The following is a 23688-nucleotide window of genomic DNA, read 5'->3' as shown; positions in this document are numbered from 1 at the left end:
ACATTCACCATTTCAATTCCATTAAACTTGACGACAAAGGTTTAAAGAGTTTATACTATGCTGTAATTAAACCGGCAAATTATGATTTTTTTTGCATAAAAAGGTTATTTCTCTTCCCACACTTGTCAATTTCGATCCATTAAAAAGTTCCATTTCAAAGGTAAAAGGATATTTCGTAGACAATATTATCATCCATTTTCCCCACATGAAATGATTTTTTTATTACTTAATTATCATCAATTATAGTTATCAATGACAAAGGCTCTTTTAAGGAGGTTATCGGTGTGCAAACAAGTCTATTCTCGCAAAGAAATCGCCATCGGAGTGCAACGACCGGAATACACATGGATAAACTCTGTAAAAGACCTCTTTGGTGAAACAAAATGTTTCATTTGAAACTATGTGTTGTGTTCTGCAATTTCTAACAAGTCTACTAGATACAACTTTGGTCTCATAAAGTGGACAATAAATCAACAATAAAATTTTTTTCTATTAAGTTGGATTGAGGTTGAAGATTAATTTACTCACGAATAAACAAAACCATAGGATTTTTTAACCCAGATGAAAAAGCTTTCTTCGCATTCTTGATAAACGCATTATCTGGATTGTTTTGGGCATCTACGTCCATACCGAAAGCTGTACTGGCTATAACATCCATTGAAAACGAACCACAGTATCTGCAGAAAAATGCAATTTTTATTTTCGGTGTTAACGCCGATGACATGGGCAAACGCAGCAATACCTATCAGATATACTTTTATCGAGTGTGTAATATTAAAATAAGTATATTGGTCATAGGTTTGTAAGAAATAATAATATAAACAGACGTAATTATAACATTTGTTCATTGTACATCCTTAATTTAGCAGGTTTCTTTAGGGTTAGCTAATCAGATATCGGTATTTAAGAATGTTTATTTTATAAAGGATTACAAGGGTTTACTTAATTAAGGTATAGAAATATGATCCCCTAGACTTCTTTCGGTCAGTAGTACCCATGCAAAGAGGCATGTAGCCACGCACAACTGGAATAACGAAGTTAAATTCGGTTACTTGTATGGGGATTTTGGACAATCAGACACTCGATTAAAAACTTTAAAAAAATCTTTTGAGTTAAAACACTACAGTCAGGATTCTACTTCGTCAAAATTATCTCCCCATTTTATAATCGTAAAAATAGAAGCCATTGTAGTGATGACGAACCATCAATTTAGCTCATGAAAACCGATCAATTTATCCACATATCACCATTACGATCTTTATTTGCCAGTTGTATTTTAAAAGACAAATATATCTACTAGCTATTGAGCATCATTTAATGTACTTTGATGCATTTGGTCAACTTTTATTCGGCCTGTAATAAAGCCTGTTATTCAGTGGTTGTCGTTTGTTTATGTGTTACATATTTTTTTTTCGTTCATTTTTTGTACATAAATTAGGCCGTTAGTTTTCTCGTTTGAATTGTTTTACATTGTCATTTCGGGGCCTTTTATAGCTGACTGTACGGTATGGGCTTTGCTCATTGTTGAAGGCCGTACGGTGACCTATAGTTGTTAATTTCTGTGTCATTTGGTCTCTTGTGGAGAGTTGTCTCATTGGCAATCATACCACATCTTCTTTTTTTATATTTAAACAATTGTATGATCGTTTGTCAGGGGGAATTTTCGAAAGTTCAAAAATATTTAAAAAAATTCTAATTAAATATTTCGTGGAAGGGCAGACTAAAAATTTTCAGAGGTTAAAGATTAATTACCCTAGATAACACACACAAAAAAAACGAAGTTTTTTTTGAAGTTATGCTTTTTTAAGATCCACTTGAAAAGTCTGTCGTCAAGTACTTTTAGTAAAAATTTGTTATCTGAACTCACCTACTTTGTTGTAACAGTTGTTATGACTCATTAGAAAGTATTTCACTTGACCCATATATTTAATTTTTAGTACTGTAAATTTTAAATGTTATTATATCAACCTAAAGCCTAAATATATAAAAATAATAGAATCTGAAGCGAGATGGTGTATCAATTTTTTTTTCTTTTATACCTTTTCAAGACATAATAGTCAACACAAACTTGCTTGAACATAAAAGGTGTAGTACTCAACTTTCTCATTTCATTGAAATTATTGTCCATTTTGGGGTTATTTTCCCAAAAAACTGTCATCGGTGGCAGAGATGCAAATTAATGCTTTAAAAAGATATATCTATTATCTTTCTTTCGAATTTTTTTCGGCGGAATTTATGCTTATGCACAAAAAAAGATCCACATGTATTTGTACCTACCACAATCGACTGTTTTTTTGAAAATTTGTCTACAATTTTAAAGTTTACAAATATCTTAAAGCTCCATACCATAATTTAAGTAAAAACACATTTAAAAGATGCATACAATCCTTCATTATCATTTTAAAGCCCATAGAAACAGATGTAAAAAATTCAATTTTACCATCTTGGCCTTTTTTACTTTCTCTTCTTTTGTTTAATTTTAACTGGGTTTCCGCCGGACTACAGATATGTTTATTGTCTGTGTTGATGTTCAAAAAATAACATCTCCCAATCATGATACAATAAAATCCCCCCTCTATGCAAAAGTAAGAAATAATTTAATAACATCTGTTGAAGATAGACAGATAACACAATGTCCAAAAACACTACACATATGTATATAGACATGACAGTAATATCCCAACTATTACATGGGACAAATAACGGTCCACAAATCACTACATATATATCTAAAGACATGACAGTAATATCCCAACTATTACATGGGACAAACAATAGTCCACAAAACACTACACATATTACTATAAACATGTCAGTAATATCCCAACTATTACATGGGACAAACAATAGTCCACAAAACACTACACATATATCTAAAGACATGACAGTAGTATCCCAACTATTACATGGGACAAATAACAGTCCATAAAACACTACACATACATCTAAAGACATGACAGTAATATCCCAACTATTACATGGGACAAATAACAGTCCACAAAACACTACACATATATCTAAAGACATGACAGTAATATCCCAACTATTACATGGGACAAACAACAGTCCACAAAACACTGTACATATATCTAAAGACATGACAGTAGTATCCCAACTATTACATGGGACAAATAAAAATCTACAAAACACTACACATATGTCTATAGACATGACGGTAGTATCCAAACTATTACATGAGACACACAACAGTCCACAAAACACTTTACATATATCTATAGACATGACAGTAGCATCCCAACTATTACATGGGACAAATAAAAATCTACAAAACACTACACATATGTCTATAGACATGACGGTAGTATCCAAAATATTACATGAGACACACAACAGTCCACAAAACACTTTACATATATCTATAGACATGACAGTAATATCCCAACTTTAACATGGGACAAACAACAGTCCACAAAAAACTGTACATATATCTAAAGACATGACAGTAGTATCCCAACTATTACATGGGACAAATAAAAATCTACAAAACACTACACATATGTCTATAGACATGACGGTAGTATCCAAACTATTACATCAGACACACAACAGTCCACAAAACACTTTACATATATCTATAGACATGACAGTAGCATCCCAACTATTACATGGGACAAATAAAAATCTACAAAACACTACACATATGTCTATAGACATGACGGTAGTATCCAAAATATTACATGAGACACACAACAGTCCACAAAACACTGTACATATATCTAAAGACATGACAGTAGTATCCCAACTATTACATGGGACAAATAAAAATCTACAAAACACTACACATATGTCTATAGACATGACGGTAGTATCCAAACTATTACATCAGACACACAACAGTCCACAAAACACTTTACATATATCTATAGACATGACAGTAGCATCCCAACTATTACATGGGACAAATAAAAATCTACAAAACACTACACATATGTCTATAGACATGACAGTAGTATCCCAACTATTACATCAGACACACAACAGTCCACAAAACACTACACATATGTCTATAGACATGACGGTAGTATCCAAACTATTACATCAGACACACAACAGTCCACAAAACACTTTACATATATCTATAGACATGACAGTAGCATCCCAACTATTACATGGGACAAATAAAAATCTACAAAACACTACACATATGTCTATAGACATGACGGTAGTATCCAAAATATTACATGAGACACACAACAGTCCACAAAACACTTTACATATATCTATAGACATGACAGTAGTATCCCAACTATTACATGGGACAAATAAAAATCTACAAAACACTACACATATGTCTATAGACATGACAGTAGTATCCAAACTATAACATGAGACAAACAACAGTCCACAAAACACTTTACATAGATCTATAGACATGACAGTAGTATCCCAACTATTACATGAGACACATAACAGTCCACAAAACACTACACATACATCTATAGACATGACAGTAATATCCCAACTATTACATAAGAAAAATAACAGTCCAAAAAACACAACACATATATTTATAGACATGAAAGTAGTGTCCCGACTATAACATGAGACACACAACAGTCCACAAAACACTACCCATATGTATATAGACATGACAGTAATATCCCAACTATTACATGGGACAAACAACAGTCCACAAAACACTACACATATTACTATAGACATGACAGTAATATCCCAACTATTACATGAGACAAATAACAGTCCACAAATCACTACACATATATCTAAAGACATGACAGTAATATCCCAACTATTACATGAGACAAACAACAGTCCACAAAACACTGTACATATATCTAAAGACATGACAGTAGTATCCCAACTATTACATGGGACAAATAAAAATCTACAAAACACTACACATATGTCTATAGACATGACGGTAGTATCCAAACTATTACATAAGACACACAACAGTCCACAAAACACTTTACATATATCTATAGACATGGCAGTAGTATCCCAACTATTACATGGGACAAATAAAAATCTACAAAACACTACACATATTACTATAGACATGACAGTAATATCCCAACTATTACATGAGACAAATAACAGTCCAAAAAACACTACACATATATTTATAGACATGAAAGTAGTGTCCCGACTATAACATGAGACACACAACAGTCCACAAAACACTACACATATATCTAAAGACATGACAGTACTATTCCAACTATTACATGGGACAAACAACAGTCCACAAAACACTACACATATTACTATAGACATGACAGTAATATCCCAACTATTACATGGGACAAACAACAGTCCACAAAACACTACACATATTACTATAGACATGACAGTAATATCCCAACTATTACATGGGACAAACAACAGTCCACAAAACACTACACATATATCTAAAGACATGACAGTAGTATACCAACTATTACATGGGACAAATAACAGTCCACAAAACACTACACATATTACTATAGACATGACAGTAATATCCCAACTATTACATGGGACAAATAACAGTCCACAAAACACTACACATATTACTATAGACATGACAGTAATATCCCAACTATTACATAGGACAAATAACAGTCCACAAAACACTACACATATTACTATAGACATGACAGTAATATCCCAACTATAACATGGGACAAATAACAGTCCACAAATCACTACACATATATCTATAGACATGACAGTAATATCCCAACTATAACATGGGACAAATAACAGTCCACAAAACACTACACATATTACTATAGACATGACAGTAATATCCCAACTATAACATGGGACAAACAACAGTCCACAAAACACTGTACATAGATCTATAGACATGACAGTAGTATCCCAACTATTACATGGGACAAATAAAAATCTACAAAACACTACACATATATCTAAACACATGGCAGTAGTGTCCCAATTCAACTATTACATGAGACACACAACAGTCCACAAAACACTTTACATAGATCTATAGACATGACAGTAGTATCCCAACTATAACATGGGACAAATAACAGTCCACAAAACACTACACATATTACTATAGACATGACAGTAATATTCCAACTTTAACATGGGACAAACAACAGTCCACAAAACACTGTACATATATCTAAAGACATGACAGTAGTATCCCAACTATTACATGGGACAAATAAAAATCTACAAAACACTACACATATATCTAAACACATGGCAGTAGTGTCCCAATTCAACTATTACATGAGACACACAACAGTCCACAAAACACTACACATATATCTAAAGACATGACAGTAGTATCCCAACTATAACATGAGACAAACAACAGTCCACAAAACACTTTATATAGATCTATAGACATGACAGTAGTATCCCAACTATAACATGGGACAAATAACAGTCCACAAAACACTACACATATTACTATAGACATGACAGTAATATCCCAACTTTAACATGGGATAAACAACAGTCCACAAAACACTGTACATATATCTAAAGACATGACAGTAGTATCCCAACTATTACATGGGACATATAAAAATCTACAAAACACTACACATATATCTAAACACATGGCAGTAGTGTCCCAATTCAACTATTACATGAGACACACAACAGTCCACAAAACACTACACATATATCTAAAGACATGACAGTAGTATCCCAACTATAACATGAGACAAACAACAGTCCACAAAACACTTTATATAGATCTATAGACATGACAGTAGTATCCCAACTATAACATGGGACAAATAACAGTCCACAAAACACTACACATATTACTATAGACATGACAGTAATATCCCAACTTTAACATGGGACAAACAACAGTCCACAAAACACTGTACATATATCTAAAGACATGACAGTAGTATCCCAACTATTACATGGGACAAATAAAAATCTACAAAACACTACACATATATCTAAACACATGGCAGTAGTGTCCCAATTCAACTATTACATGAGACACACAACAGTCCGCAAAACACTACACATATTACTATAGACATGACAGTAATATCCCAACTTTAACATGGGACAAACAACAGTCCACAAAACACTGTACATATATCTAAAGACATGACAGTAGTATCCCAACTATTACATGGGACAAATAAAAATCTACAAAACACTACACATATATCTAAACACATGGCAGTAGTGTCCCAATTCAACTATTACATGAGACACACAACAGTCCACAAAACACTACACATATTACTATAGACATGACAGTAATATCCCAACTTTAACATGGGACAAACAACAGTCCACAAATCACTACACATATATCTATAGACATGACAGTAGTATCCCAACTATTACATGGGACAAATAACAGTCCACAAAACACTACACATATACCTAAAGACATGACAGTAATATCCCAACTATTACATGGGACAAACCATAGTCCACAAAACACTACACATACATCTATAGACATGACAGTAGTATCCCAACTATTACATGGGACAAATAACAGTCCACAAAACACTACACATATATCTAAAGACATGACAGTAATATCCCAACTATAACATGGGACAAACAACAGTCCACAAAACACTACACATATTACTATAGACATGACAGTAATATCCCAACTATAACATGGGACAAATAACAGTCCACAAAACACTACACATATATCTAAAGTCATGACAGTAATATCCCAACTATAACATTGGACAAATAACAGTCCACAAATCACTACACATATATCTAAAGACATGACAGTAATATCCCAACTATAACATGGGACAAACAACAGTCCACAAAACACTACACATATTACTATAGACATGACAGTAATATCCCAACTATAACATTGGACAAATAACAGTCCACAAATCACTACACATATATCTAAAGACATGACAGTAATATCCCAACTATAACATGGGACAAACAACAGTCCACAAAACACTACACATATTACTATAGACATGACAGTAATATCCCAACTATAACATGGGACAAATAACAGTCCACAAATCACTACACATATATCTAAAGACATGACAGTAGTATCCCAACTATTACATGGGACAAATAACAGTCCACAAAACACTACACATATATCTAAAGACATGACAGTAATATCCCAACTATAACATGGGACAAATAACAGTCCACAAAACACTACACATATATCTAAAGACATGACAGTAATATCCCAACTATTACATGGGACAAACAACAGTCCACAAAACACTGTACATATATCTAAAGACATGACAGTAATATCCCAACTATTACATGGGACAAACAACAGTCCACAAAACACTGTACATATATCTATAGACATGACAGTAAAATCCCAACTATTACATGGGACAAATAACAGTCCACAAAACACTACACATATATCTAAAGACATGACAGTAAAATCCCAACTATTACATGGGACAAATAACAGTCCACAAAACACTTCACATATATCTAAAGACATGACAGTAGTATCCCAACTATTACATGAGACACACAACAGTCCACAAAACACTACACATATATCTAAAGACATGACAGTAATATCCGACTAAGCTAGAGGATGTTTCTCTGATAAAAATCCATTGATGATTCACCAACTTTTGGATGGAAAGGGCCATTATTCTGTGTAAATAAATGTGTACGGCCTATTACCTTATTATCCGACTTCTCACACATCAATATTGCCAACCAAAAATCATTACATACATGTACAATTGCAATTTTAGGAAATTTTATAAAAGCAAGTACAAAAAGGTTTCAAAAAATACAATTTTCAAGAAAATTTTTATCCAAGCACCATTTTTTTAAAAATCAAAAGTAAGATAACTTGAACATAATACCAACTCCACCACTAAAGATATTTTAATGCAACATTCACCGATATATATTTAACAGTTGAAATTTATGAAATGTGTAATGTTCTTATTTTAGTTTTTGAAGGTCATAATTCCTTCAAAAGATTAACTGAATCAGATTTGTGACTCATCTTAACATTATAATGCAACTACATACTAAAAATAAAACTGATGAGAAGTACAATGAACAATATTTCATCTTTTTTATAACTTATCATTGTGTAGGACAAAGGTGTACAACCTTATATCTAAACTAGATATGGACAATCCCCCCCTCCTTTTCTGCTCTGCCATTTGCATAAGTATAGTTCCACATATTTTAGATTTGACAAACAGTGATGTTGGCATACAACTTGAATTTGTTACGCTGTCCCCGTCTGACCAAAAAAATGACTTAGTCCAACTACCTGTCATTTTCAGAATATTTGAAAAAAAAAATCAAAATCCTGTGGCCATGCACACCTCCATTATGTGTTTGAACATCCTACAAAATATTCAAATTGTATCTCCAAAACTGTAGGAGGAGATAGCCGGACAAACCATGATCTCTTTATGCAGCTAGTACCAAAAAAAATGACTAAGTCCAACTACCTGTCATTTTCAGAATATTTAAAAGAAATCAAAATCCTGTGGCCATGCACACCTCCATTATGTGTTTGACATTTTGTCACGGGGGCATAAAAAAATGAATGAAGATAAGGTGGACAAGAGTAAAACTGTTTGCCCTGGCTACCTTGTGGATTGACATTAACATTATCTTAAGGGTTTCCATTACTAATCGTATTAGATTTTCTCTTACTTGCACACATCCACTACTTCTCCATTTTCTGTATCTTTCTTCATTTTTTCAACCATGTCATTAACACATCTCTGAAGTAATGGCGTCATCTGAGAAAAATATACATACATTATAATTTTGGTATTTAAAGTGGCAGTCAGTTGTACCATTTCCCACGATGAAAGAGAAAACTTGACATCATTGTAAATCAATGAAAATTTTACAATATTTTGTAAAAAGGCAAGAAAACAATAATTGGTACACCAATTCTTCTTTTTATTTCCTAAAAGCAAGTGATCTGTACAATTCCCTCGCAGTAACAAGAACGATCAAAAGCCCTTATATCCTTACCACCATTTGTTTCATGCAAGAAACCTTCTGTTGAAATTTCATAAGGATATGTCAACTATTCAATAACGTCTTAACGAGAAAACTGTTATCGGACAGAAAGTTACATACAACTACTGCAGCCTCAACACACCCACTTACGATCGCCATACCAGCTATATGAAGCAAAACTTAATGAAGAAAACATTCTTAGGAAGTTGACCTAAGATGGATTTTTGCTTAATTTTTTCAATCCCTTTTGGTCATATAGCTCTTCACGTATTATTGGTACTTATATACATCATTTGCCTTTAAATATTCGGCTTGAAAAGTTCCGAATGGAGGTAAATCAAGGAAATTGCTTTGGACGCATACAATTGATTAAAATGTCCTTTTCATCTTGTACATCTACGGTTATCTAAAAATCCTTAACTTAAAGACTTTTAAGAAACAATTTAATCAAGGGTTTAATTTCAAAACCAATACCGATATTTAACTGCAAAACTTCATCGTGTTAATCTTTCATGCAGATAATTTATTTTTTCAATCATAAATATTGTGTTTAGATGAACAACAACGGATGAAAAAAATATGTTTTATTCAAAACTTTGATTGTTATTGTAAAGGCAACACTTAATTTTCAAAGAATCATATTTCTGTCCACTGCATTGTTAAAAGTAATTGATGTTGCACAATAAGTCTCCCTCTCCGAATAACGCAATTTACACAAAAAAGAGGGTACGGATAAGAAAAGTAGTCTTGTGCTATAATTTGTCCTTTCCCTGTATCTCAACATTAAACAATACATGTATGAAATAACAATAACAGCCAGTGGTATTCCGGTTACAGAACACGAAAATCTGATACAAAAAGCCGAGAGCTTAATTTCCGCTCTTGGAGATGAGGTTACTCAGAACGTCCGAGTAACTGGTGCGGTACGCTTACCAACAAGATCTACCAACAGACCCGGAATCGTGAAAATAAGCTTTCGAAACACGCACGAAAAAGTACAAGTTCTGAGAAACAAAATGAAACTAAAAGACACTGCCGTATACAATAAAGTCTACATAAAAAGCAGTAAATCTCGAATAGAACGCTTGATCGAAATGAATGCACATGCTGTGCTGCGTAATCTACCTAATGCTCAAGCAAGAGGCCTACGTGTTGATGCAAACGGACGCATTAAATCAAGAAATCTTCAACAAACTACACAACCTGAGACCCAAGAAAATGATCATCCGTAACAGCCCACCCGGCCTATTGACTCAATTAAACTATGTCATTTAAATATTTGTGGATGGACAAATGAAAACAGTACATTGAGAATTGAAATTATCAAAGCAACTAATTGTGATATAATGTCCCTATGTGAAACTCATCTTACTAGCCAAGATAAAATTAGTGTCCCTGGGTATACATGGTTTGGCTTTAATAGATCTAAAATACACAGAAATGCGCCTAAAGCATCTGGTGGAGTCGGGGTACTTGTAAAAAACTGGCTATTTGAACTTTTTAATGTTTCCGTGGTTGATAAGTCATTTGATGGAATTCTTGGAATAAAATTTACCGGCCGTTCAACTGAATTTGAATTTCTTGTATTTGCGTGTTATTTGCCTCCAGAGAACTCTAGTAGAGGCCGTGACGCTCAAAGTTTCTATGCACATCTGTTATCGCAAATATACATGAACAACGAGAATGATGGAATATATTTGATAGGAGACTTTAATTCACGAATTGGATCTCTTTCGGAAACATTGAATGATATCGATAATCTACCAAAAAGACAACCGTTAGACAAAAGTATCAATCAGCACGGACACGAACTATTAGATTTTCTGAATGAAGCCAAATTTTGTGTACTCAACGGAAGATTCCCTAATGACAATTTTACCTCTATATCGAAAAAAGGGAAGGCCGTAGTAAATTATATATGCGTCCCGCAGGATATTTATGAATATTTGAATTACTTCAAAGTGTTAACTATTCAGTCAATTGTTAACGACAATAGGTTGCTAGAACTAATTGGTGACAAATCAAAATTACCTAATCATTCGGTTATTATGTGTGAATTTAAAGTTACGCATCATGGACTATCGTATAGGATTAAAGATCAAACTAACTGTCAACCGCGTTTCAAGCTTGACCGCATTCCGTTAGATTTCATGGCAAGCGATATTAGAAGGTCCGCACTATTTGAGGTAATTGATAAAATTGAGCGATGTAGGGAAACCCAAGATAATGTAGACAAAATTTATGACAATTTGTGCACTGTAATTTTAACCGAAATGAACGAAAAAATACCGAAAACTGGATATGATAGAGCCAACAAAAGACTTAAAAACCGGAAACCGTATTGGAATGATAACCTAACGAATTTATGGAATGATATGCGACACAAAGAAAAGGATTTTGTACAGTGTGACGGAAATCGAAATGTTAAATCAGCTCTCAGACGCGAGTACAGTCAAGCGAGAGATGTTTTTGATAAAAATCTTAGACGAACGGAACGCACATACAAGAAAGCTATGGCAGTCGATATTGAAACAATGGTAACAACGAATCCTAATGAGTTCTGGGAAAAGATCAGAAAGCTTGGTCCTAGAAATGTGAAGGATATTCCGATGGAAGTCTTTGATGAATCTGGTGAAGTCTTAACGAACGAGAAGGACGTACTTAACAAATGGCGTATCGATTTTGAAAATCTTTACAACGGGAAAAACAACACCGAATTTGAAAACGACCATTATAATCAGTCAAAAGTTCATAAACAGTTATTGGAATCTGAAATGGAAGATCCGTTGTTTATGCCGAATGAGGATTTAAACTCTAATATTACGATTGGTGAAATAACTAATATAGTAATGCATGCAAAATCAAAATCAGCAAGTGGACCCGACCAAATTCCGTACGGCGTTTTAAAGTACCCGATAATCATTCAAACATTGCAACAACTCTTCCAACTAATATTTGACACCAGTATAATTCCAACCATCTGGAGAAAAGCCATCATATGTCCAATATTGAAAGACCCGTCATCAGATCTCCGAGTACCAATGAACTATAGAGGTATAAGTCTTTTGTCGTGCACTAGCAAATTGTATAGTTCTTTTATCAATCAACGGCTCGTCAGTCATCTTGAAAATAATGATATTCTTGCCGACGAACAAAATGGGTTTAGAAAAAATAGATCATGTGAAGACCATATATTTACTTTGAATAGTGTTATTAGAAATAATAAATCAGTATTTGTTGCATTCATCGATCTGAAGAAATGTTTTGATTTTATTGACAGAGATATGATGTTATACAAACTTTTGCTGAATAAAATTGATGGGAAGTTGTACAATTCTGTAAAAAGTATATACCAAAGTTCTGAGTCATGTGTTCGTATTAACGGTAAACTAACATCGTGGTTTTGCTGTAAAACTGGTGTGAAACAAGGAGATAATTTATCGCCGACACTCTTCTCCATATTTATAAACGATCTTGTCCAAGAAATTAATGACCTTAATCTTGGGGTAGACTTACTTGAAACGAAGTTATCATTATTATTGTATGCGGATGATATAGCGTTAGTTGCAAAGTCGGCTGAGGATCTTCAGTGTATGTTGAACACACTTCACCAATGGTGTAAACGATGGAGGGTGTTAATCAATACAGATAAATCTAAATGTATTCATTTCAGAAAACCAAGAACTAAAGAAACTAATTTTGAATTTACAGTTGGAAAAAACAAATTGGAGAAGGCCGAAAATTACAAATATTTAGGGATTACATTCGGTCATAACGGAAATTTCATAACCAACGCGGAAAATTTGTCGAAAGGCGGTGGGAGAGCACTAGGGACGATCATATCCAAAATTCACAACAATAAAGACTTCGGATTTAATGCCTACGAAAAACTGTATTACTCGTGTGTAGTTCCTATCTTAGATTATGCCTCAAGTGTTTGGGGATACAGAAAATTTCAAACAATAGACAATATTCAAAACCGTACAATACGATATTTTCTTGGTGTTCACCGTTTTGCGCCCACTCTTGCCCTACATGGGGATGTTGGATGGATCCCAAGCCAGTTTCGAAGATGGACAAACATGGTGAGGTATTGGAACAGACTACTCAAGTTTGAAGATGATCGCATAACGAAGCTCGCTTTTAATGCAGACTATAACCGTTGTACCGACAACTGGTGTAGCGAATTGAAAGACATTCTCTGTAAACTTAATTTAGAACATTATTTTGATTCAAAAACTGCTATTAATTTGAGAACTGTAGAAATGAACATTCAGCGCCTTTATTCAAACATATGGAATGATAATATACAACAAGTGCCAAAACTTCGTACTTATATAACTTTCAAATCTGCCTTTAATCAAGAACAGTATGTAAAAATCAATTTAACCAAAGTCGAACGCTCGCATTTAGCACAATTCAGATGTGGAATATTACCTCTGAGGATTGAAACAGGACGATATATTGGTGAAAGACCAGAAGAAAGACTCTGTAAATTTTGTACTGCAGACGTGACCGAAACTGAAACTCATTTTTTACTAGACTGTACATTCTATTCTGATATACGAGAACATGTGTTTGGTGAATTTTTATTAACTACTTCCTTTATATCTATGGACAATAATGAAAAGCTTATTTTTTTAATTATAAGTCATACTCGAAAACTAGCCAAATACATCGTACAGGCATATTTCAAAAGACGCAATTCTGTTTACAAATAGCTTAATATCTTTATATTTTTTAAAATTAACATTCGTCAACAAAAAGATAATTTCATGAATAATTTGATATTTTGAAGAACGTGATAAAATTGTTTTATAATTATTTAATTTCATTTGAGGTGACTTATAGGTCCATTGGGCCGGGTGTATTAATATTAATATTTATAATATATTGTATGTTTATAATCTGTACATATTTACACATGTCACTATAATAAATAATTTACTTACTTACTTACTGTATATTTAAGTTTACTCTATCATATATCCGGCATACGACAAAACAGAATTGTTTGTTTTGTTTATTTTGAGTTAGTTTAAAGTGTTGTGAGAGAAAAGACAAAGGAAATACACGAGATTGAAATGTGATCTTAAAATATTGCATAAAAAATCCCAAGTAACATAAAATTATGGATTAAATTTCCTTACCTGTCTCATTTTTCCGGAGGAAAAGGTAGGAGAAATTGATGATCTCAAAAACTTCCAGTGTTCGTCACGTGTAAGTGACATGGCATCCTTCATATAGGGATCAGTGTTATCACCTTTAGCCTTTTCAATATATTACAATATACAGTCAGACTAGCAGAAGAATGAAATCTATCACAACATACAAAACCCTCAATATGATTATTTATATACTTGCATTATAAGTGTATTATATCAATGTGTTGATCATTAACAGGTCAAAGTATTCAATCTCAGTTAACATTTTACCAAAGAGGGACACGTCGTTATTTTTTTTTTCTTTTATGAAAAATGGTTTCACATTTTGTTATCCTGTGGTCATTTAAGTTTACTTTACGATATGATCAATGCTCATTGTTGAAGGCTGTACGATGACCTGTAGTTGTTTTAATCCGTGTCCTTAAGTTCTTCTTGAATATTTGTCTCATTTAATATCAGACTACATATCCTTTTTTGTATGTGAACTATTGAGCAAAATGTTTTTAGAGATACAGTCATAAAACTCTTTTACTGATTAGTTAAACAGACAAAAGAAGCAATGGCATTACCAGTATGAATACACAATGTCTGGGACGAAAAAGAACCTTATCATGAATAAGACACACATGAAAAAGAGATATTTACTAGTGGGGAAGAGCTTCGACCATGCTGCAAAATCTTAATAGAAAATATGAAATAAAGGAAAAATGATATGGCTGCAAAATATAAAGCTATCCAACCCAGGCGCATAAAAAATAAAAATATTGACACATCTATTTTCACAACACTGCAGTATAAGATTGACATAGTCCAAGAAGATAGGTCAAAAGGTACAACGTAGTTTAAACCAAAATATAAAAATTCTTAAGAGTAAGCATGTTTAAAATAATTTAAAAAGAAACGTCCGAAGATCTGACTATCTTACCAAATCTCTGAATAGTCAAAGATATACAAGCAGAAAGAATGAGACATGTAAACTATTTATGGGATAACACAAACCTCCTGATTATTGGCAGAACAAAGAGAACAGTATACTGTGGATTCAATATTATTCGTTGGATACTAATTTTCGTGGATTTCGTGGGTACAGGTGAACCACAAAATTAAATGTTCAACGAATAACAAATTTTCTATAGGATTGTATGCACACCTTGGCAAAACCACGAAATTAAACATCAACAAACATGTAAGTTTTCCTTAATCCACAAAAATTGGTACCCACGGAAATAAATGAATCCACAGTATGTGATTGTTAAAGCAAACAAGTAAATGTACATCATAAAGATGTGTTCATGTTTTATTGAATATAACCTTATATGCATATGGAATAACATAAGCAAAAACGACGAGAAATGAAAAAAGATAACTTTACTGTCCTGAAAAAAAAGGAAAAACGAGGGCCTGTCAAAGCAAAGATGGATTTTTATACATGTTGGCAGAAATAAGGAAAGATCTCCGCAAGATGTATTGATAGACTGACGACCCCCACAACAAGTCTTGTTGAGACACAGTCTTTACGCAAAGAGCGGACCTAGAAGAAAACAACTTTGGATATCCCTGAATATCAAAGGTAAAACATTAATGCTTAGTATAAACAAAAAGTGAATTGATGATTCGAGACCGGGTTTTTAACAGTATAATGATTGATTTTGTACACTCAACTGTGGTGTACCCTTCGTCAGTTAATTATTTTTTAATGTTCAAATGCAGTTTCAGCACTATAGATATAGTACTATTTCGTGGCGGTTAGGTTTTAATTGGTGGAGGAAGACAGAGTGACCAGAGAGAACCATCGACCGTCGGTAGGAAAACTGATAATTCTAGTCAATTAACATTGGAATCGAGCGCACCTGCCACGTGCGGGATTCTAACTCACAACCTCTGTGTTGACAGGCTAGTGATACAGTAGTTCGACAACTTAGATCACTCGGCCACTAAGGCCCCGTTTGCGAAAAGAGCTACAGTACCTGATAACACAAAGAACAACAATAGCATAATTAATCCTTCGATATATTGTTATTTCATGCCTTGATCTATGCTTATAATACTTCTTTCTACTTGTTGTGAATTACAAATGTTGCCGTAACTTCATTGCATTGTTATATACTAGTCAACAAAAGTAACGATACACAAGTTTGAACTCCCAATTTATCATAAGATATTTTATATAGAAAAAACTGTTAAATTATCCAATGAAAAACATTCATTTGCAAAGCAAATGCATATGATTAAAAGAAACTGGCCAAATTGAAAAGTGAGAAAATACCGTGTTATTGATTGATTGATTGATTGATTTTTGGTGTTTTAACGCCACTTTTAAGCACCGCTTTTGGGCTATTTCGTGGCGGCCAGTTTTTATTGGTGGAGGAAGCAGGAGTGCCCGGAGAAAACCACCGACCTTCGATAGGAAAACTGACAATCCTAGTCAATTAAGATTGGAGTCGAGTGCACCCGCACGAGCGGGGTTCGAACTCACAACCTCAGTGTTGACTGGCTAGTGATTACAGTAATAACTACTTAGACCACTTGGCCACCGAGGCCCCCCGTGTTATTGAACATAGGTGTCAAATTTATTTTGCGGAAGATGATGACAAAAGTCGGCTCTTAATTTCGAAGATGAGAATTAAGTATTCGAACATCTTCAAAGGCATTCAAAATTTTCAAAGCAGACCATGTTTAAGTTTAAAGTTTTAAGTTCTAATATAGATGTTTTAATTTTTGGGTGAAAATACGATTTTTGAAATAACAAAAATTGCAAAAAAAATTATTCGTGTATTTGCCTTAAATCAATGGTTTTGATAAGAAATAACACTCTGTAAAATATTAGACCATTTGGGCAATTATTTACCTTGGTACAGTCTATCCAATTTCATTATATATGGAAAATACATTGCCTTGTATCGTTTCTTTTGTTGACTAGTATACATTATTATCTATTGGCTTAGGTGACAATTCGAAATCCAATCTTTCTTGTTGTTGAAAAAGTAAACAATACGATTTATTATTTTTTAAATTGTATTCACTATATACAAATGATTACTTACCAGCCTGTTTGGAAATTTTGAGAAATCTTTGATGCAAATTTGTTTTATGATATCAACATCAGAGACAGTTAGTGAAGACAAATTTCCAGCATACTGCCTAAAATATAAGGATTGAGCATATGACATTTCAAATATGAGATGAAAAGAATCGAGTTTTTGGAAGATGATTTATCCAAGTTGTACATGTACTATACATTTACATTTAGATCATATCGGTAATCAATACCGTCTTTCCTTCAATCGGCGCGAAAAATATATAAAATATTTATTTGCTACTACATTAATATTGTGTAGAAAAAAATTAACCGGGAATGTGTCCATGGGACACTAATGATCATGCCCCGCTTGCATATCATATAAAGTTATAAAAGGGACATAACTGAAGAATGGTAAAAGTGACGCTACCCAAATTTGTACTTGATCTGAGTTTTGTAGTAATAAGTATTGTGTATAAGTTTCATAACATTTGGTTGAGGCCAACTTAAGTTTGAGAACGGAAACGAAAAATTCAGCAATTTTGCCATCTGTAAAGGGACATAACTCTAGAACAGTAAAAGTGACGCCACCAAAATTAAAACTTGATCTGTATTTTGTGGTAATAAGCATTGTGTATAAGTTTCATAACATTTGGTTGAGGTAAACTTAAGTTGGAGAACGGAAACGAAAAATTCAGCATTTTTTCCATTGTAAACAGGCATAGTTCTGGAACGGTTAAAGTGATACCACCAAAATTCAAATTTGATCTGTATTTTGATGTAATAAGCATTGTGTATAAGTTTCATTACATTTGGTTGAGGCAAACTAAATTTAGAGAACGGAAACAAAAAATTCAGCAATTTTTCCATTTGTAAAGGGACATAACTCTAGAACAGTAAAAATGACGCCACCAAAATTCAAATTTGATCTGTGCTTTGTGGTAATAAGCATTGTGTATAAGTTTCATAACATTTGGTTGAGGCAAACTAAAGTCAGAGAACGGAAATGAAAAATCAGCAATTTTTTCATTTGTAAAGGGGCATAACTCTAGAACAGTTAAAGAGACACCACCAAAATTCAAACTTGATCTGTGTTTTGTGGTAATAAGCACTGTGTATAAGATCATAACATTTGGTTCGGGCAAACTAAAGTTAGAGAACGAAAACCAAATTTGGGACGTACGGACGGAAGGACGGACGTACGGACGTACGTATGGACAAGGATAAAACTTAATGCCCCCTCTGCTACAGCGGGGGCATAAACACACCATTTTTCATGATTTTCCAACATTTTAGACACACCTCAACTATACTTGACCAAAAATTGGTAATTTTCTGGAAAGATTTGAAAGAAAACGTTTCAGTTTTAATGCTAAATGTCTTATATGTCAGGTATCTGGTCTCCTTTTGTGTTTGGTATTTGCATGTTCGGTTGTGTTTTAGACTTAACTAACTACTTCACATTTGAATATTGATTAAAATATTAAATGTACAGTCGCAAATGTAATAGCAATCTTTGTTTACCATTATTATCTATCTAAAGGAATCGTTTATCTAAAGTAAGATGCCATAATTCAGCATATATCTTCATTTATTATAACATTCACTGTTACACATACCCAAAAAACTTTCCGTGTTTCTGCACATTTTCAAGGTCTGTTTGAAGCACACCCTAAAATAGACGAAATCCGATTTATCTATATTGAGCTGCTCGTACACCTGTCTTGTTATTTTTCATTTGTTCCATTCGTATACACATGTAACACGTTTCAGGGGCGGATCCAGCCATTTTTTGAAACGGGGTTCCAACCCAGGACAAAGTGGGGGGGGGGGGGGGGGGGAGGGGTTCAACCATATGTCCCCATTCAAAAGCATTGATTATCTAAAAGGGGGGGGGGGGTAACAAGTTTGTTCGTACACCTGTATTGTTACTTTTCATTTGTCCTGTTCGTATACATATGTAACAAGAAATTAACAATGCCGCAATAAGAATTATAAAAATACCAAGAGTGAAATATACTGAACTGAAGAAATTACGAATATCGCAATAACAATCTTAACGTCAAAGATGAAAGGATGGTAGGCTGTTTAACTAACGTCCAGTGGCAAATTAAATGCATATTCAGGACGAGAATATGATAATGTGATATAAACAAGCATTTTGAGAGTATTGCATGACAATAAATAGTCCCCAACCATTTAAATATTCATTGTACTGGAACAAAATGCTAACTTGATCTATAACTTGTCATGGTGTAAACTATATACTAGTAACAAATATCAAATCAATTTTTTCAAGCACGACGTAAAAAAAAGTGGAAAACTGATTAACTGTGTGAATTTTTCTAAGTCTTAGGACAATAACTCTGCAAAATAATCATCCGAACCGAAAAACAAAATTTGATCTTGATGAGTATCTTTTCATACCAAATATCAAATCAATATCTTCAAGCATGACGAAAAAATGTGCGGAAAACTGATTACTTGCGTGAATTTTCGGAAGTCCAAGGACCATAACTCTGCACATAATCATCAGACGAAAACAAAATCCGGACTTGATCTGTAACTTGTCATGGTAAAACTATATACCAAATATCAAATCAACATCTTTAAGCATGACGAAAACATGAACGTGTCCGTAGTAAGTGGATGCCCCACTCGCTTATTCTATGTTCAGTGGACCGTGAAATTGGGGTCAATACTCTAATTTGGTATTAAAATTAGAAAGATCATATCACAGGGAAAATGTGTACTAAGTTTCAAGTTGATTGGACTTCGACTTCATCAAAAACTACTTTGACCAGAAAACGGACAAACGAAGGGACGAACGAACGAACGGAAGCACAGACCAGAAAACATAATGCCCCTACTACTATCGTAGGTGGGGCATAAAAGTGCAGAAAACTGATTACTTGCATGAATTGTCTAAGTCAAAGGACCATAACTCTGCACAAAATCATTAGACCAGAACAAAATTCAAACTTGATCTGTAACTGGTCATGATGAAACTGTATACTAAATATCAAATCAATATCTTCAAGCACAACGTAAAATAATGTGGAAAACTGATTTGCCGGACAGACAGACAAACAGACAGACAGACAGACAGACGGACGGAGTGCAAACCTATAGTCTCCTTCGACTTTCTAGGTAGGGGACTAATAATAAACCCTGTTATGTACCTACTAGACCGATACGCTGAGCTGCGATTTTTAACGTGTTAGTTCACAAAGTAACAGCTCACATGAAGATATGTCACCTAACCAGGACAATTTATTCCGACTCCGAGCCAATCTGTCCTTGCTCTTTAATCATAAATGTTGCGTGCTTAGCGAAGAAGCAGCAAATACCAATTTTCAAGTCTTTGGTTTGACCAGGCTTGGGTTCGCACCCACGACCGCCCACACTAGAGGCGAACGCGCAACCACGAGCCCACGGAGACGGTTTTACGTCGAAGAAGGACAGACAGAATGATGTCCAAAGAAAAAGAGACACTTAATAGTAAAATGTGTTTATTATTTATAGTACAAGATTTTGATGACAGATCTTTAATAGCTTCTGATGAATTTATTCACAACATGTATAGACCCGGGACAATTTATAGCTAGACAACTTCCCAACACTGTAACTGTCCCCATCAGATATCTTTGCTTATTTTTGTCAGTTTGGTTGCCGGCTCATTGAACTTTATCCAGCATCTGATATTAATCATTCAATACAGATAATAATCTAAAAAGCTTAAAGGGGCATTAGCTGTCAAATTTATGTTCACCGATTTGACTCAAATTCTCATATTTGATTTATAATATACTAAAATATTTATCCAAATTACAATAAGTCTGAAATAAACACTTAACAATGTATGAACTCGATAATATATATCAGCATATCGTGTGTATTTTAGTCTAGACGCAATCTAATTAACCATCGAGATGACCTCCGAAAACTGCCCACGGTCGGATAACACGATATAAACATAAACATAAATACAAATCGATAGTGACCACGTGCAATTAGACTTTTCTTGGTCTGTTTGATTTCATGTGATAGGTTTAAAAAGTAAGTTAATGATCGTTTTTACCTGTATAAGAATGATTTTTTGTGGATCGAATCAGTCAACGAAATGGTTAAACTTTGTTTCACTTTCAATGCTGACATTCGTATCCTTTTAATGACAGAACATACATAATACTTGTGTAAACAATCTCGAACTGAGGGGTTACATTGAAGGTCAAATGAATACGGATTCAATGAGGTCGAATTATTCACTTGTAAAGGAATAATTCATCAGTGATGTTTCTTAACTTATTTTGACAAAATTGAACTAAACTGGCTGCTAAAGCGAATTGTTATTTCACTATTTCACTTTCATTTATGATTGAACAAAAAAAATCATATTATAGATATAGGAAGATGTGGTATGAGTGCCAATGAGACAACTCTCCATCCAAGTTACAATTTATAAAAGTAAACCATTATAGGTCAAGGTACATATTAGTATATATAACAGTTGCACCATATATGTATAAGCGTGATATCAAACCAAAGCATGTTAGAATTTATTTTAAGTAGAATACTTTTTGAAACATTGAGTCTTACCTTTTTTATAAATTGCATAATATTTCCCAAGAATAAAGTTGGCCTAGGCCCAGGAATACCAAGTCTCCAGAAAGTTGTTTGGCAGTATAAAGAGTACCTACAATAAAAAAAAATCTAATAAGCAATGCATCTTTTAAAAACAGCTATCTCAATATCAACAATAATAGATGATCTGTTTTTCCATGAATTCATCTTTCAAATATTACAGAAGCACCATAAGCCGAATTTAAGTCGTTATGGATTTGTAGTAAAAGATAAAATATCGTGTTGTGCACTTTTTTGGGGTTTTCATAATGAAGACTTTCCTTTTAAGGAAAGGGTTTCGAGAATTGCACGTACAACCGACACTACTCATTTTGTTTGTGAAAATCGACGACTATGATCATGCACCGCCGTTGGCAAGTAGCATGATGATGTATTTTTTTTAATTTTCTTTTCATTTCGTCGTTTCTATTCTAGCTTGGACATGGGATCTGTATTTTAATCAGATTGTTCTTTTCTTAAGGTTTAATACACCAAATCATAGTACGTCACATCCGGTTACAAAAAAGGGTCGAACAAAATATTCCCTTGAATTTGACAGTCATGACAGTTGTAGAAAATTAACCCTGAATTTCATTGCAGAAAATAATTTCTGAGTCTCTAACATATATATATCTTGGGTGTTTCAAAATACTTTGATGTCTCTATAAAACATTTTGGAAACTTGAGGTTACATGGTTACTAAAGCTTGTAAACAGGCAGAAAAGGGGTGAAAATTTGATTAGTTAACTTGCAGTGATGGTTATTATCTTATATGCAATGACATATTATGTGAAATTTTGTCTGTCAGTACTGGACAGGATAAAACTTGACTCATGCCAAGTAAATCTTTATTTGAAACAAAGATAATTCTGCGCAATTTTTTGAAAAGTGCCAATTTAACAAAGACTAATAAGGGAA

The 23688-nt window shown here is 33.6% G+C and overlaps 1 protein-coding gene and 1 long non-coding RNA gene across 3 annotated transcripts in view; one reads left to right on the top strand and one right to left on the bottom strand.

The window, feature by feature from the left end:
* The window catches only part of LOC127728737 (uncharacterized), a 206880-nt gene that overhangs the window by 133812 nt on the left and 49380 nt on the right, over positions 1-23688 (top strand). The gene's annotated exons all lie outside the window — the stretch shown is intronic.
* Positions 1-23688, bottom strand: part of LOC127728699 (cytochrome P450 3A24-like) — a 65471-nt gene that overhangs the window by 24756 nt on the left and 17027 nt on the right. Inside the window, exons 2-7 of the mRNA XM_052236332.1 lie at positions 22747-22843; positions 19767-19819; positions 18173-18269; positions 15114-15233; positions 9646-9734; positions 529-677 (exon numbers count right to left, since the gene is read on the bottom strand). Coding sequence (XP_052092292.1) covers positions 529-677; positions 9646-9734; positions 15114-15233; positions 18173-18269; positions 19767-19819; positions 22747-22843 — 605 coding nt within the window. The remainder of the gene's footprint in view (positions 1-528; positions 678-9645; positions 9735-15113; positions 15234-18172; positions 18270-19766; positions 19820-22746; positions 22844-23688) is intronic.

Source organism: Mytilus californianus, unplaced genomic scaffold (genome assembly GCF_021869535.1).
Source record: "Mytilus californianus isolate M0D057914Y unplaced genomic scaffold, xbMytCali1.0.p SCAF_2, whole genome shotgun sequence".
Classification (NCBI taxonomy): domain Eukaryota; kingdom Metazoa; phylum Mollusca; class Bivalvia; order Mytilida; family Mytilidae; genus Mytilus; species Mytilus californianus.
This window is presented reverse-complemented; position numbering and strand designations above follow the sequence as displayed.